The following is an 18,783-nucleotide window of genomic DNA, read 5'->3' as shown; positions in this document are numbered from 1 at the left end:
TTTAGGGACAGAGAACAAGTAATTGCTTTTCAGGAATTAGCAGTAGGGAATGAGTGTAAAGGGGAAGCCAATCATCATAAACAAAGCAATAAACAACAAATGTTGGAGACGGTGTGGGGAAAAGGGGGCTCTGGTCCACTGTTGGTGGGATTGCAGACTGGTAAAACCATTATGGAAAACAGTATGGAATTTTCTCAGAAAACTAAAATTGGACCTGCCTTTTGACTCAGCAATTCCACTGCTAGGATTGTATCCTAAGAACCCCAAAACACCAATCCCAAAGAACCTATGCACCCCAAATGTTCATAGCAGCACAAGTTACAATAGCCAAGAGTTGGAAGCAACCTAGGTGCCTGTCAGTAAATGAATGGATCAAAAAACTATGGTACATATACACAATGGAATTTTATGCTGCAGAAAGAAAGGAGCTCCTACCTTTTGCAACATCATGGATGGAACTGGAAAGCATTATGCTGAGTGAAATAAGCCAGGTGTTGAAGGACAAATACCATATGATCTCACCTTTAACAGGAAGCTAAACAACAAAACAAACAAGCAAGCAAAATATAACCAAAGACACTGAAATAGAGAACAGGCTGACAGTGACCAAAGGGGAGAGGGGAGGGAATTTCAGGGGAAATAGGGGAGGGATTTAGAGGAACATATACAAGGGATACATGGACAACAACCTAGAAGGGTGGAAATGGGAGGGAGGTGGGAGCACCGGGGTGGGATGGGATGGGAGTAATAGACAGAAAACTGTACTTGAAAAATAATTAAATAAAAATTTTGAAAAAAAGAAGGGGAAACCAGAGGGAGGATTTGGGTGATAGATCTATTGTGCATCATGACAACAATTTATGGGAACAAAAGTCTTAATTTTTTTCTGTACCTATAGAACTGTATACCACAGAATGAAAATGCTAATGGGCATAAATTTTCTAAAACTAAATATGTTTAATAAAAATAATATTAATAAAGAGCCCTGGCTGGTGTGGCTCAGTGGATTGAGTGCCAACCTATGAACCAAAGGGTCACCAGTTTGATCCCCACTCAGGACACATGCCCGGGTGGCAGGCCAGGTCCATAGTAGGGGGCGCTCAAGAAGCAACCATACATTGATGTTTTTCTCCCTCTCCTGCTCCCTCCCTTCCCCTCTCTCTAAAATTAATAAATGAATGTTTTTAAAAATAAAAAAGAGACAATGGCTGGGGGGTTTTCCCCAAAATTTTCAAGAACACATCTACCTATAAATTCAAGAATTTTGGCAACCTGAGCAGGATGAATTCAAAGAAAAACACATCTTGGTAAATCCTAGTGAAACTGTGACAAATCGAAAATAGAAAATAAGACAAAAAATAAAAGAATCATTATATTATTGAGATTAATAATGACAACTGTATTTTCATCAGAAAATGCAAGCCTGCATACAATGTGCTTGCCCCTGTGAACTGCTGAGAGAAACAATTCTCAATGTAGAAATATACTTCCAGTGAAGACTACCCTCCACAAACTAAGACATTATAAAAATGTTTTAAACAAAAACTAAGGATGAAACATAAGGTCACTACAAGGTACACACAAAAAAAGAAATACAAAAAAAAGTTTTATCAGGCTAAAAAAAAAGACCCATATGGAAATTTGAATGTACCAGAAGAGTTGAAAAGCCCTACAAAACTGTAAATAGGTGGGCAAATGTAAATGTTTATATTTTAAAATTTTAACAATGTATTCTCTATTTATTGCAAATAATAATGTAGTATCAGGTTTATAATATAATATATAAATAAAATATATTGCAACAAAAGTGCCAATGATAGAAAGACAGTAATAGAACTAAACTGCAATGAGATTTATATATTGTGAAGTTTATAAAAATCAAATATACTATATTCATTCCTGAATGTTCACCAAATAAATGCAAAAATTTTTTGTACCATTTACTATCCATATGCTATGGGTATAAAAGACTTGATTATTTTTACCTTTCTATAGTATGGTTAATTTTAAAGGTTCAACTTGGTTACAAACTAGCACATCACAATAGTTAACATCCTTGGAATATAGACTATACAGATAATAAAACTATCACCTATTCTGTAATTTAGTAACACCAATTTAGAAACCTCTGCTATACCATAGAAATATTTGAGGAACCATGTTTAAAATTAAGGGGAAGCCTATTAAAATGTTCACTGCTGGATTTGAATTAAAAGTGTGTACAAAATTTTGATTGACAGTATGATTTGGAGCTGCACTGTTTAATACAGTAGTCACTAGTCACACATGGCTCTTTAAATTTAAATTAAACACAGTAAAATAAAATGGACATTTTAGTTCCTTCATTGCACTCTCCACACACCAGGTGCTCAACAACCACACCCAAAGTGGAGATGCAGAATATTTCTGGAAGTGTAGAAAGTCCTAATGGAGCACACTGATCTAGATACTGACCTTGACTCAAAATCCAAAACCCATCATCCACGCTTCCTCCTGGGGATGACAGTGATGATTCACAGGAAGGAGGGGCATATCCAGCATCACACTGGCAATTGCCTCTACTGTTACAAATCTCAAACCAAAACCAAATGAAAAATTAGAACATTATGTACACAATATAAAAATTGAATACACTATTTGTCATCGTTAATCAATGTACATTACTAAAGTATTCGAATTTAGTATGTTATAGGTAGTGTTTATTTTAATGCAGAAAATAATTCTTAAAATAAAATTTGATAGAATACGTGTCCGTGCGATACCTTTTCAAATGTCACAGGGATTTCCTGTTGTTTCTTGTATTGCTAAATAATAGTAGATAACATTGTTGATACAATTGAAATGGCTTATTCTAGAAAGTAATAGAAATTATGAGGCCAGAAATTATAAAACTGTGGGAGTTTAAATTTATTATGAGTTGTGCTAGATAAGAAAAACTAGCTATGACCAGAAGCAACCTTTACAAAAAAATAGGGGGAGCAACTAAAGGAAGCACTTGCTTAAACAGACACAGATACCAAAATTTATTTTGCTAGAAAATAAGAAACCTAGAAAATAACTACATATGTGTCCTGGCTGGTGTGGCTCAGTGGACTGGAGCATGATCCCATAACCAGAGGTTTGCGGGTTTGATTCCTAGTCAGGTCACATACTTATGTTGAGAGTTCAGTCCCCAGTCAGAGCATAAATGGGTGGCAGCCAATCAAAATTTTTCTCTCACATCAATGTTTCTCTCTATCCCTCCCTCTCTCTCTACAAGCAATGAAAAAAATGTCCTCCAATGAGGATAGAGAAATAATAATAATTTTAAAAGTTCTTGTAAATGTGATATGGTAGATGAGTTGAAAGGAGGGTCAGAAGCAGAATAGAGAATCTAGAAATAGGTTCATGCAAAAGTTTGATTAAAATTAAAGAAGGAAAGAAACGGAAAATAAACTGTAAATAGTAGGACATTTTAGTCCTACAGACGCATCACTTTTTTCCTAGATCACTATATAGTCTAGTATATGAAGCATTAATATGGCAGAAGACACTAGCTACAAATTTAAAGCCAAAGGCACGCTTGAAAACCTTCAAAGTTTACATTTCTATAACCCAGATAATTTCACAATGGATGGACAGATAGAAGTGCTAATGGCAAATATCACCATACATACATACTTAAGAACTGTATCATTAATTATTAAATAAATGCAAATTAACCATGGATTTAGCATATTAGAAGAGATTAAAAAACTGACAAACTAGTCAGGCCAGAGTTTGAGGAAATGCACCTTTTCGTACATGATAAGTGGAAGTAAAAACTGGTATACTGTTTCTTGACAATATAATATTACCCAAAATTTTAATGATGAATACATTTGGTCCAACAGATTTTATTGCTAACAATTTAAGAAATCAGATAAATATAAAAAGGTGAATTCACAACAATGTCTATTGCACCACTATTTATAAGAGGTAAGTAAAAATTAATATTATACCCTAGAGTCCATTAGTGAATGACTTCAAATACTGTGTGGAACAGACATACAGGCTACAAATTGAAGCCATTGAAGGGTGAAACAGATCAGAATAGGCAAGAAAGTCTGTCCTCACAAGAATAGTAGACTATAAGTAATATAAGTAATTAAATATATTCCGCATACTTAAGTACATAATGGTCAACTACACTCAATCATAAATAGTGTTTATATTTATGTATAAATGTATATGTATAATCTTTAATAAATCTATTCCCCAAATTTCACAATCTTAATCTAATGTTATATTTGTATTGCATTTTATACAAAGTTTCTCTATGGCATTTTGCCCAAAGTTCGAAGCTCATAACTAATAGGGCCTGTAATGATCTGATTGAACATGTAATTCAGGTATATGTGTATAAATAATTCCTTGACAGCAACTTTCCATAAGAAATGTCCACATCAGATAATTCTGAACCTTATTATCTTGGAAAGGTTACTGACATGAATTCTTTTTAAAACTATACATAAAAACAGAGTAACCATCACATACCCCATGTCCACGGCATTTCCGTGTTGAATTACAGGTTACTGAATTGTTGTAAGAGCTGGTAGGTTTGCAGCTTCTTCCATGACAGAACTACAATTTTAAAAACAAGTGACAACAAAACACATGAAATATGAAGAATGGGCAATCATTCTTTGTACAAAACAGAGGTACATACTTTGTAGGTACAGGGGTTGGTAAAAGTAGGTTTACAGTGCTTTCTATGGAAAAAGACCTGCGGGCTAGGATTATTTACATTATGTACACATTCTTTAGTTGACTCTGTTTCACATACTCACAACTATAAACTTACTTTTGCCCACCCTGTGTATATAAAACAGATGAACCTGGATTTTATGACATCTATTCACTCAATAAAACAACTTACTTTACCAAATATGAAATATTGAAAATCAGATACAATTTTTTCTTTAAGGGAGCAGAGCTGTGAGTTAATTGATACTAATTGGCAGAAAAGCAAGAACAGCCAACCTGTACTGATCAGTTGCTAGGATGTATCTTAGCATTTTCTATGCATCTTTATAATATACTCAATATACTTTCATAATGACCCTGTGAAAGAGATGTTTTTATCCTTATGTATATTTCATAAGAATTAATTTTACACTTTTAAGGCCACACAGTGAGTTACTAACTGGGCCCATATTCAGTGCAAGAACTATTTTACTCACAGAACCTAATGATCAATGCTAAATTCTAGCATTCTCGTAATTTTTACATTTTTTCAAACTTTGGTAACAATATCTCTAATCTTTTAAATCAGCAACGTGATTTTGAGCAAGTATTTATTCCTCCATACCTCAGTTTATCCATCTCAGAAATTGAAATAGTAATCATATCCATATGACTAAAAAGTATATATGTAGTTTGTGAGGATGAAACCATTGGGTACACATGAAGAAACAAAAGCAGTGTTTGATGCAGAGTAAGTTATTTATTTATTTGTTTAACCTAATTCTCTTTTTTATTAAATCATTTTGGTTGTTATTCTATTAGAATTGTCCCAATTTCCCTCCTTTGCCCTCCCCTGCCCATCTCACACTCACGCCCCACTCCCACAGTCCATGGACACACTGTTGAATAAAAGTTCTAGGTCTAGTCCCTTCCCCTTCTTTCCTCCATTAGTCCCCTCACCATAACTCCCCTCTGGTCACATTCACTCTCTTCCATGTTTCCTTGCCTGTGGTTCTATCTTGTTCATTGGTTTATTTTGTTCATTCAATTCCTCTTATAGGTGAGATCATATGGTATTTGTCTTAAACTGCTGGGCTTATTTCACTTAGCATAATGCTCTCCAAGTCCATCCATGCTCTCATGAAAGGTAGGAATGCCTTCTCTCATTCTGCTGCATAGTATTCCATTGTGTAAATGTACCACTGGTTTTTGATCCACTCATTTACTGAGGGGCACTTAGGTTGCTTCCAGCACTTGGCTATTGTAAATTGTGCTGCTATGAACATTGAGGCACAGAGGTTCTTTTGAATTGGTGATTAAGGATTCTTAGGATATTGTCCCAGCCGTGGAATCACCAGGTCAAAGGCAGTTCCATTTTTAGCTGTCTGAGGAAATTCCATACTGTTTTCCACAGTGCTGCACCAATCTGCATTCCCAACAACAGCGTCCTAGGGTTCCCTTTTCTCCACAGCCTCACCAGCACTTATTGTTTGTTGACTTATTTATGATATCCACTCTGACTGGTATAAAGTGGTTTCAATTTGCATCTCTCTGATGCCTAGTAATGCAGAGCATCCTTTCATATGTCTCTGGGCCCTCTGTATTTTCTCCTTGGAGAAGTGTCTGTTCAGGTCCTTCGCCCATTTTTTGATTGAATTGATTGTCTTCCTGCTGCTGTGGACTCATGTGAGTTCTTTATATATTTTGGAGATCAAACTCTTGTCTGATTTATCATTGGGAAACATATTTTTCCATACCATTGGTTCCCCTTTCATTTTCCTGATGTTTTCTTTAACCATGCAGAAGCATTTTAATTTCATGAAGTCCCATTTGTTTATTCTTTCCTTTATACTCCTTGCTGTAGGGGACATATCAGTGAAAATACTGCTGCAAGGAATATCTGAAATTTTCCTGCCTACGTTTTCCTCTAGGACTCGTATGGTGTCACAACTTTTATTTAAGTCTTTTATAAGCTTATTTTGGTGCATGATATATGTTGGTAGTCAAGTTTCATTTTTTTGCATGTAGCTATCCAGATCTCCCAACCCCATTTGTTGAAGAGATTATTTTTGTTGCATTTTATGCTTCTGCCCTCATTGTCAAATATTAATTGACCATAGAGACATGGGTTTATTTCTGGGCTCTCTATTCTGTTCCTTTGATTTATGTGTGTGTTCTTATGCCAGTACCAGACTGTTTTGATTACAGTGGCCTTGTAATATAATTTAATATCAGGTATTGTGATCACTCCTACATTGTTGTTCTGTCTAAAAGTGTCTAGGAGCTCTCATTGCTGTGGCTCAGTGCATTGAGTGTGAGCCTGTGAACCAAAGGGTCGCTAGTTTGATTTCCAATCTAGGGCACATGCCTACGTCCAGGACCAGGTCCCCAGTAGAGGGTGTGTAAGAGGCAACCACACATTGATGTTTCCCTCTCTTTCTGACTCCCTTCCTCTTGGTCTGAAAATAAATAAGTAAAATCTTTTAAAAAATAAAATAAAATAAAAATGGCTAGAAAGTTCAAGGTCATTTATGGTTCCACATAAATTTTTGAAATGTTTGTTCTATATCTGTGAACTATGTCATTGGTATTTTAATAGAGATTGCATTGAATCTATAAATTGCTTTGGGGGGTATGGATATTTTAATGATGTTAATTCTACCAATCCATGACCATGGTATATTCTTCCATTTATTTGTGTCTTCCTTAACTTCCTTCTTCAGTGTTGTGTCATTTTCTGAGTACAGGTCTTTTACCTCCTCGCTTAGATTTATTCCTAGGAACCTTATTTTATTCCTAGGAACCTGCTATAGTAAATGGGATTTTTTTTTCTAATTTCTGTTTCTAACATTTCATTGTTGGTGTACAAAAATGCTTTTGATTTCTGAATATTAACTTTGTATCCTGCTGCTCTTCCAGATTCATTTATTAGGTCAAGTAGTTTTTTGCTGGAGTCTACAGGCTTTCCCATGTACACTATCATGTCATCTGCAAACAGTGACAGTTTTACTTTCTCCTTTCCCACTTGGATGGCATTGATTTCTTTTTCTTGTCTGATCACTGTGGCTAGAACTTCCAATGCTGTGTTGAATAGAAATGGTGAAAGCAGACACCCTTGTCTTGTTTCTGATCTTAATAGGAAAGCTTTTAGTTTTTACCTATTGAGTATGATGTTGGCTGTAGGTTTCTCATATATGGGCTTCATTATGTTGAGGTATGCTTCCTCTACTACCACTTTGCTGAGTTTTTTTATCATAAATGGATGCTATATCTTATCAAATGCTTTTTCCACATCTACTATAGGGTCATGTAATTTTTGTCTTTCCTTTTACTTACATGATGTATAATGTTTATTGATTTGAGAATATTGTATCATCCTTATATCTCTGGGATGAATCCCACTTGATCATAGTATATGGTCTTTTTAATGTCTTTCTCAACCCTTATTTTGAGTATTTTGTTGAGGATTTTAGTGCCTATACTCATCAGTGATATTGGCCTGTAGTTTTTTTCTTTGTTGTGTCTTCGTATGGTTTGGAGATTAGAATGATTCTGGCCTCGTAAAGACACTTTGGGACTCTTCCTTCTTCTCGAAATTTTTAGGATAGTTTAAGAAGGATAAGAGTTAGTTGTTCCTTAGACATTTGGTAAAATTTACCTGTGAATTTATCTGGTCCAGGGCTTTTGCATGTCAGGAGTTTTTTACTATTATTTCAATTAGTTGTTATTGGTTTATTCAGGCTTTTTGCTTCTTCTTGATTCAGATTTGGCAGATTGTATGTTTCTAGAAATGTGTTAATTTCATCCAGACTGTCCAATTTCTTGATGTATAGTTGTTCATAGTAATTTCTTACAATCAGTTGTATATCTGTGATCTCAGTTGTAACTTTTCCTCTTTCATTTCTGATTTTATTTATGTGGGTGTCCCTCTTTTTTTCTTGATGAGTCTGATTAAAGATTTGTCAGTTCAAAGAACCAGGTCTTGGATTTATCAGTCCTTTGCATTGTCCTTTTAGTGCCTATGTCATTTAATTCTTCTCTGATCTTGACTGTTTCCTTCCTTCTACTCACTCTGGGCACTGTTTGTTCTTGTTCCTCTAGTTCTTATAGAAGTAGGGTTAGCTTCTTAATTTAGGATTTTTCTATTGCCTTTAGATAGGCCTATATTGCTCTGAACATTCCTCTCTGTACTGCCTTTGCTGTGTCCCACAGATTTTGGTTTGTTGTTTGTTCCGGATACTTTTGATTTCTTCCTTGAACTCATTGTACACCCATTAATTATTTAATAACATGTTACTCAGTCTCCATATATTTGAAAGTTTTTTATAAACTGTTCTCCTGTTTTAAATCCTATAAATAAAGTGTTCAAAGACTCTATCACAACAAATACTTAGCAAACTTGCATTGTTTAAATAATGCTTATCTCCATGGAATGTATTGTTCATATAGTATCACAAAATGAGATTTATAAGTGTTTTTTAGAATTATTATTATGTAATAAGGAAGATGGATTTTTCTTCATATTTATAAATAAGAAGTAACTTCTCTCTCTTTTTGATCAATGAAATCAAATACACAGATACATGAACTAATAGATTAATAGACTGACAACTCTTACAAAGGACCCACACTAAATGAGAGTGAGGTAAAGAAGCCTTAACTTTCCAACCTCTCTAAAATTAACTGAATAATTCAGGATAACAAGTGGAAATAACCTTAATTTAGAATACCCTCAGTATGATCCCTATTTAGATGGATAGATTTAGTGCACAAAATAGACTCCTTCTTCTCCAATAAATGAGGGTAAAGGGGAATCAGAGAGAGGCAATTAGAAGATGAGAGATTTAAGAAATGAAATGAAGGCCATTGATGGACAAAATCGAGAAAGCAACCATATCTAGTACAATGGCAAAGAAGAGGGCCTAGTTCATCAGCTTCAGCATGCTGCAGAGGAGATGCAGCCTCAGAGTCATAAGGAAAAATCAAGGAGGAAGAGCTAAAGGGGCAGGAGCTGGAGAGGGTAAATAAAATGTGGAATTACCAATGGAAGTTTACTCACAAAACCACAAAATCAGTTAGCTCTCAATATGCACCATTCACTTCTTCTCAATGACAGAATGTAGTCATCACAACATTTTTATCCCCTGAGACAAAATTTAGATAGGTATTTTGTTTTCTGAAGCAATTGAAATAATGGTGCCTACAGAATTTTGGCTTCTCAAGTGATCTGCCATAGAATAGGCACTATCCAACTACAGTATTGTAAGTGCCACAGCCTAAAATTCAGCTTCCAAAATAAAGATTGTCATGTGACAAACCCCAGTCACACAGGAAGAGCTGCCAAGTAGGTATTTTTTTTATTAAAAATGGTGTGGGAGTGAAAAATCATGGCAGTTTAAAGCTCCTACTGAACGAAGCAGAAAAAGTCAGTCTTCCTACCTCTCTCTCCTCCCTTCCTTCTCTTTCACTCCTATTCCTTCCTTTATGTTTCCTTTTCTCTCTTCTTTTCTTCTTTTCCCTCCATGGGGGCACTACCCAGTTGAGCATGGGCTAATGATCAAGACTTTCCCAGGCAGAGAATCACTGCTGGATAAATGAGTACTCTATAAGCCATACAGGGTTGGAATGACAAACCAGGGGGCTTTCGAATGGATGGCTCATTTCCCACAGGACATTAGGTGAATCCTATTATTATGTAAGATGATAGAAGACTGGTTAACTAGCATGTCAATCTTCTGTATGTCTAGTTCCCATATGGTTTTAGTTCCATTATTGTAACTGTTTCTCTTGTACATGACGTATAATTTCTCTCTCACTACTTTTAAGATCCTATTTCTTTGTCTTTAATTTTCAGAAATTTTATTATGCTGTATCCTACTATAGATTTCTCTGGGTTCATCCTATATGATGTTCTTTCAGCTTCTTTCATCTGTAGGCTTATGCCTTTTGACAAATTTGGAAACTCTCCAGGCATTATTTCCTCAAATACTTTTCCATCCTTAAATTCTTTCTCCTATTATCTAGGATAGCAACACCAAGGATATTATATCTCTTCTTATACCTCGACATGTCCTTGAAGCTCCATTTATTTTTCATCTTATTGCTCAAATTGAGTATTTTTAGAGGTTCTGTCTTCAGCTTCACTAATTTCTTCTCTTGTCCCCATCATTCTACTCCTGGGACCATCACTGAGTTTTATATGCAGGGTAGAGCACAAGTAGGCATGTTTACAGAATCATGGCCACTTTAGATTCTTTTAAGGGTGTTTTTAACAACAGTATCATCTTGGTGCTAGTGTTAGTTGATTTTTTTTCTCTTTTAAGTTCAGATCTTTGCTGGCCCTTGGGATTAAGAGTGACTGTGATTAAAACCTGTATATTTTGAATATTATGTTATAAGATTTTGAATCCTGCTTAAACCTTCTCTTTTGCCAGTTCTCCTCAGAGCTCTGGAGTAGGGGAAAGGTACAGTTAAAAATATAGGATCCACTCACACCTGCAATATAAAGGTTCTTAATTACTGTAAGGATCAGAAGAGAACAGCCTCTCCACTAACCTGCTCATACCATTCTGGTGAGAGTGGAAGTGTGGTCATGTTTTTTTGTGTTGTTCGGCAGAAGTAGAGTACTCATTGTTTAAGAGGGTACTGCATTGCTAGGTCATTCCTTTGGCTAAAGAAGTCAGGCTTACCTTGAGGTCTTCCTTTTGTCTATGCCATTTAGTATTTCTGAGTTACTGGCTTCTTTAGCACCCAGTTGAGGATATATGAGGTTCCTAGCTGGTCTGCCTTTCTCTTTTCAGCTTTCAAAGTATTCTTAGTTTCCTTTTTATATAACACCCAGGTTTTTAAACTATGTGTAGTAGAAGGAAAAGGGAAAAGCACATCCAGTCTGTCCTTCTATAACCTTAAATCTCTATTTAGTAGTTTTTAATCATAATGTAATACACTTATGTTTTCCTTTATATTATTCACATATATCATTTAAGAAATCTTTAATTGTGCAAGGCACAACACCTAATTTTTCTCTGAGGACTTTATTAAAACATTTTAATCTCCAACTTCTCCAAAATAATATTTTCCATTTTATTCTATAGGTCAGTTTATATATCCTTATACCAATACTGCAGTTTTAATTTTATATTTAATAATGTAAATGTCTGCTTTCCATTTTCTTCTTTAAAATTATATTAGCTATTTTGTATTTGTAGCCTTTTGCATTTCCATATAAACCTTCAAATCAATCTTTCAATTTCCCCCAGCAACATATTGCCTCTCCCTCCAAAAAAAGTAGCTACTGGGATTTTGATGTTTGATAGCATATTCATTGATTTTCTAAGATATTGACATTTATGTAGGACTTCTTTGATTCTCTAATAATGTTTTGCAGTTTTCCACATAGAGGTTGTCTTGCATATTTTTTGTTAGATCATCCTAGCTTTTGAATGCTATCTGAATGCTAGAGCTTCTTCTAAAACCTTTACTTTTTATCTATTATAAAGCTATAATAACTAAGACATAAAATCACAGGGTTGCTGCAATCTTGACTTAGGGATGACCAGCAAGATCTTAAGCCAAAGACATGAGTTGTGCTTTTGTCAAAAACACAACCCAAAGAATTTCTATGTGCAATCCAAATATCAGAAATGCATGTTTTCCCCTGATGTCTCACTTGCCATAATTTTGCAAATATACTTCCATGCCATTAAAAATTATTTACAAATATTATTTTAGAAAGAGATGCAGTGTTGGATATACTGTAATTTATCTTACCAACCTATTACCATCGTTTCACATGTCTTGATGTTTTCCTGTTATAACTTAGATTATAATTGCCCTATACCAATGTATATTTCCTAATAGCTAAAAATTACTTTCACATTATTACATTAGAAATGGATAAAAAGTGTGATATTTGACTTCTTACATTTTCTCATTTTCTCACACAACTCTAGAAAATACATTGGTTCTGTTTATTAGTTTATTACAAAGGCTAAAACTCAGGAACATCCAAGTGGAGGAAATTTATAAGGCAAGATATTAGGGTTGGAAGTGGAGGCATTAGCTTTCATGTCCTCTCCAGGTACATTATCAGCACAGCAAGTCAATGAGTACATCAACTTAGAAACTCTCTGAATCTCACTGTTTGAAAGTTTCTGTAGAGTTCACTCTTCAGCCATACCACTCTCCACCATGAAGCTCTGCTCTGTGAGACTTGGGAGGTGGCAAAAAAGTTCCAAACTTCTAATCATTTGATCTCTCTGGTGACCAGCCCTCTTCTGAAGCTATATAGAGGCCTGATGAAAATCATTTCATTGGTTTGGTTGGGAGGGGATGAATAACAAAAGACATTGTTATCACTCAGGAAATTCCGAGGGCTTTGGGAGCTCTGTGCCAGAACCACAGACCAAACCCAAATTATTTTTGGTATTATATTATACACACACAAGCACACACACACACATAAAATATATACTATATACTATATCATATATACTATATACATAGAGCATAATATCAAAAATAATTGTAATAACCATTATAATGCCAAAATTATATATACATGCAAATATATGCATATATACATATACATGCACATATATGTATGTATGCATGTGCATGTGTGTACGCATATATGTGTGTGCACCGTTTTACTGCTTTTTTCCAATTAATGAATAATTAAATTAGTTAATAAATTTATGTATTTACTCTGCCATATTTGTTGTAAACAGTTTTCACTTTGTTTTAAATGATCTTGGAAGGGGATACATATTGTTGCATAGTGCTGTGGACAAAAGGAGGACCACATATTAAACCTGACAAGCTCAGGGAAGGTCTGTATGGTGGGTCTTAGGCACTTGGACACCAAAAGTAACCACATAAGATGGTCTACAATTAAAACTTCCTAACTAAAAGCCATTCATGGTAGGTAGTCATGTTGTAGACCCCAAGGTGGCATCTTCCTAGACAAAAGTCAGTCTTTATCTTAACTGAGCCTATAAGTGGTCCTTTTGCATCTCAGATAACATACCTATGCAATGTCAGAATAACCACAACCACTGCACCAGAGAATATGACCACAAAACCCCTCAATAGTATCTTGTTCTTCCACATACCATCTCTATGTGCTATAAATGTCCAATGTTAACTATTCTGTGCACACCAGTGCAAAGCCAGTATGTGTCCATTTGTTTTACCTTTTATCCAGTCTCAGATTTCCCAGCTTTGCTTTTTCCAGCCTCCCTAATCTACCACCAATGGATATTATGTCACTACCCCTACACCTTCTCCTGTGATTCTCATGTATAAAAATAAGCAGTAAAATCTCCTATTCTCCAGAGCAGTTTATCAATCCATTGAGATTTTAATTCCCAGCAATTGTTGTCAGTCTGGCTCAAATAAATGCTTATAAGATTTTTTTCTTAGGCTAAGCATTCTTTGTTGACAATGTAGTCAATACCAAAACGTTCCTTTGTGATTATTATTTTTATTTGAAGATGTCTTTTCCCGTTCTGAAATAAGCTCACTCGCTTCCTTTTTCTTATGTTTTCATTTCTTAAAGTGCTGTTTCTCGATGTAAATTATTTTAATTAAAATATAAGATAATTACATGCATTTTTAGTCAACTGTTTTGGTGATAATAATTTAAAAATTATTTGTACATAATATTACTTAACAAAAGTAATTAAACAAAACTTAGACTCTGTTCTATTACTGTTCTTGGTAAGAGGGCCAAATTTTTAACATTACACTGTACCTTTAGAGAAAGAATGAGAAGAACTGGCTGATAAGTACATGTTTTACTTTTGTTACAGCCAAATTAGTTCACATTAATTACTACAAGACTAAACACTTGAGGATTTGGGAGTTTTGTTTTTGTTTATTTATTGTCATTCTTATTATTCAGATTGTTCTATTCTACTTTTTCAGTGTGTTATTTAAATTTTTTCTTTTTTTGTTTACACAAATTACAGCAGACCAAATCCTAGCCTAATGAATAGGCTTAGATTCTCAAGTGTGAGAAAACAAATTTAAATATCTATAGCAAAGTTTATAATAAAAGTGTTAAGAAAGCAAGTGTTCCTTTCACTAACAGAAATCTTGACCTTTGACTCTCTATCTCTCATGCATATGCACACAGACACAAACACTAAATAGAATCAAGTAAAATTTATATTTACCTTTTTATAACCACATGCAGTGCCATCACCTACATAGGTTCTCATTTCAGGATCAGATTTTCTCATATTTGCTGATATACATACATGGCCTCCAAAGTAAGTATATTGCATATCATAAGCTGCCAGTGGCATTACTGTACGTGTGTGCATCCAGTGACAAACTAGCTTTCCACAAAGGGTATTTCTGGCAATATAAAACAGAGAAAATTTTCCAAATGTCAATTCAGGACACAATGTATTAGTTAAATAACAATTCAGACTATGAGGATAATTCGAAATGTTACCCAGACTGTAACAGGAAAGCTATTCAGAATATACATCATTTTATGAAATGCTACATATAAATTCCACTGTATGTATTATATTCACCTCTCATTTGAATTTAGTGGCTCATTGCAGAAAACACATACACAAAAAAATACACATACATTCAGAAAATGGATAGTTTTCTATATACACACCCAAATAGACACAGCCCTTGACAGTTTCCAAAGGGATCTCCATGAATATTCACTTCTTGTAAACATAGATAATCACCACCTTTAGCAACTGAAACATAAAGTTCCAATTACTCATCATAAACACAAACAATGAAAACTAAAAGTGTGGCAAATTCATACAGAAATATCTACACAGCAGCAATGCCCAGTCAGTGCCATCCACTATAAATTTTTTGTCACCTACTGGCTATTCAAGAAGGAGAAATATGCCTTAAAAATACCAGCTTCAGAGGAGAAAAATTGGTATTCTGCAGAAATAGTGAAGAAATCAAACAGTCATTTGCTCTGTTATCTACAATTCTTGTAATCTATTTCCTTTGCACCTATCACCTGAAATTTTACTAATGTTCTATTCTTTGTCCTATAGTTATTAAGCCCATTTTGCCTCGACATAATTCAAAGTGCTTTGATTTGCAATTTTATTTTCAGTAAACAATGGATTTGAATAAACAATGCCTTTCATTGGGGCTTATAGGGTGGATTACTAACTTTAGAAATACAGTTTAAAAACAAACCCCAGAAAAAACACACAGCTATTACATTTTCCAAATAACTCCATGCACTGTCTGTCCGGATCTTGGCATTTTCCCCCAAAACAATAGGTGGTCTTATTACTACATGGCTCTAAGTCAGCGGCTTTCATATCTGGTGCACAAAACTCAGATATTCCACTGCAATATTCTGGAAAATCACATGGATCTGTGCTTTTCCGACATAGTGTTCCTCTAGCAAGAATCTGTGGTAAAAAGAGAAACAAATATATATTTTTGTAAGACATTTTATCCAAAGACTTTAAAGTGCTTTGCTCTACAACTAAGTCTTACCACACTACTCCAAGCAAGATATTATTATCTGCTATTATAATTTAGATAAACTGTCATCAGAGGTAAGAATGATGAGATGACTTGTCAAAGATCACATACTAGTTCAGTACTGGAGTGGTATCACTCAGATTCCTGACTGATGCTATTAATATGAAGCAGAGCCACTGTGCCTATTATCCACTCAGCATAGTACCCTCCTCTTGAAATAATGTGCTGACCTATTATGAAATTTAAGTGAACATGAACAAAATGACATCAGATCATGTACTCAGACCCAACATGAAATTCGCAGGCAAGTATGTATGTCATTTTCTGAAAGATGGGGAAATGTTAAACACACAAGTTAGCATATTTTTTAAATCAGAAAACGTTGTAGTGCCTTTAAAACAGTGTTGAGCTCTCTCATTGTTCCTAGGAACTTCCAATTTGAGAACAGTGGGAAACTGAAAGTGGTTTGCAGTGACAGAGTAAGTAGGTGCTGTTACCAAGGTAGAGGTTCTAGGATGAAGGCTTTTCACAAGGCTGTTGCTCTGATTTCATGGGTGCACCTAACTGTTTGAGACAAAGGACACTGTTGATTTCTTTTTTAATCTTCCTGAAAAAAAATATTTTTTAAAGAAGTAAACCAAAAATGTAAAATGATTGAATAAGACCATTGTGTTGATAATCATCATTTGGATTCTATCACATTTTAACTACTTAAAGATAATTATAAATTTACTTAAAAGTTCTAGAGAAATAGATTGGAAAGAACCCAAAATGTCCCTCAGTGAATGAATAGACAAACTGTGGTATATACATGCAATGAAATATTTCCATCCATATATAAAAATGGAAGACTGACATATGCTAAAGGTGAATAATCTTTGAAAATACTATATTGAATAATGCTTGACACCAAACACTACATATTGTATGGTCCTACTCAAATGAAATAACCAGAATATGCAAATCCATAAAGACAGAATGCAGATCAGTGGTTGCCAGAGCCTGACAGGAAGGAGAAAAGGATAGCAAGTGCTTAATGGGTTAGGGGTTTTCTGTTTGGATGATGGGCTTGTTTTGGAACTAGACAGAGGTGGTAGCTGCACAGCATTGTGAATGTGCTGAATGTCACTGCATTGTTCACTTAAACATAGTTCATTTTACCTTATGTGATTTTTATCTCAAATTTTTAAGAAGGCTCTAGTGAAAGCTCTCATAGTTACAATGCAATGGTTATACTACATATTTACTTCAAGATAAAAAAATATCTGATACTAAGCAATGCATATTTGTTTTTCAACTGTTGATTCTTGGGGACGAATCGCACTCCTGAAGTGCAGTACTAACTCAGATGCTAATCTTTTAACATATTTTTTAAATGTTACTTAATGCACATCTTTTTCATTTCAAGTAATTTTTCTTTCAGGGCCTACTCCACCTCTGCCATGAGGGGGTTATAAATCATGAATGTGCTTCTGACTCAGGATGACCATCAGAACACTTCTCCCTAGACACAGTGAATGCAACAGTGGTGGGAAATTTAACTTAGCCAGATCAGTCATGGTTTCCTCAAGTACTGAGCATCGAGGCAGTTGTTGGGAAAGAAATGATCTCTCTATTCTTGAAACATTGCTCTATGGACTAGAAAAGCCAGGAAGTGCAATGAGCTATTTTTATTACATATAGAGGAACTTTGTTTGAAACCTGTCCACAAAAATGCAAGGACACTCAATAGATGGATAGAATAAGAATTGTTTTTTTCTGTTTTAAATACACATTCACCTGAGCATAAAGTCAGACTCATCTTTTACTTAAGCTTCTTGAGTGTTTTCCTTTGCTTGGCCATTATCAAGATACAATGCCTTACAACATCACAAATGGCCCCGGAGAGTATTATGCTAAGTGAAATAAGCCACTCAGAGAAAGACAAATAATCTGTGATTTCACTTATGCACAGAATCTAATAAACAAACTTTAAAAAGCAAAATAGAAACAGACTCATGAATACAGAGAACAGATTGACAGCTGTCAGAGGGAAGAGGGTCTAGGGGGTAGGGCGAAAAAAGCTGAAAGGATTAAGCAGTACCACTTGCTAGTTGCAGAATAGCCACAGAAAAGTCCTTTGCAGTATGGGGAATATAGTCAACAGTGCCAAGATAACTGGGTATGGAGCCAGATGGGTGCTTGCAGCAGCAGGGTGACCGCCTATCACAATGTATGGTTGTCTGGCCGTTTCCTGTGCACCTGAAAGTAGTGTGGAATAGTACTGACATAAACTGTGACTGAAAAAGTAATAAAAATAAAATAAAGGCAATAAAGGAAGTGGTAAGTATGAGCTATGGTTTATTTTCTTAATACAGCCAACTCTAGATTATTTTGACATTTTAATTTTTAACTACTATTTAGAAAAAAGAATACTTCCATTTATTCTTCTAAAAAGTGAAGTGATGTAATTTCAAATGATATTTCAGTCACTTGGCATCTTAATAACAAAAACTATATTTGTAGAAGTTTTCAACCTCGTTGTTCCACTATGCCTTTAAAATTATAGCATTTCTAAGGTGTGAAATAAAAATAATATTGGGAACTAGC

At 34.8% G+C, this 18,783-nt stretch overlaps 1 protein-coding gene across 1 annotated transcript in view; it reads right to left on the bottom strand.

The window, feature by feature from the left end:
* LOC118993036 (A disintegrin and metallopeptidase domain 3-like) overlaps positions 1 to 18,783 on the bottom strand; it is a 181,098-nt gene that overhangs the window by 93,950 nt on the left and 68,365 nt on the right. The window contains exons 15-19 of the mRNA XM_037055094.1: positions 15,923 to 16,118; positions 15,344 to 15,431; positions 14,883 to 15,066; positions 4,516 to 4,602; positions 2,455 to 2,572 (exon numbers count right to left, since the gene is read on the bottom strand). Of these exons, the coding sequence (XP_036910989.1) occupies positions 2,455 to 2,572; positions 4,516 to 4,602; positions 14,883 to 15,066; positions 15,344 to 15,431; positions 15,923 to 16,118 (673 nt within the window). The remainder of the gene's footprint in view (positions 1 to 2,454; positions 2,573 to 4,515; positions 4,603 to 14,882; positions 15,067 to 15,343; positions 15,432 to 15,922; positions 16,119 to 18,783) is intronic.

Source organism: Sturnira hondurensis, unplaced genomic scaffold, assembly GCF_014824575.4.
Source record: "Sturnira hondurensis isolate 20B ecotype Veracruz unplaced genomic scaffold, ASM1482457v3 Scaffold0008640, whole genome shotgun sequence".
In the NCBI taxonomy this organism is placed as follows: Eukaryota; Metazoa; Chordata; class Mammalia; order Chiroptera; family Phyllostomidae; genus Sturnira; species Sturnira hondurensis.
The sequence above is the reverse complement of the archived record's forward strand: the minus strand, read 5'-3'. Positions and strand labels throughout refer to the sequence as shown.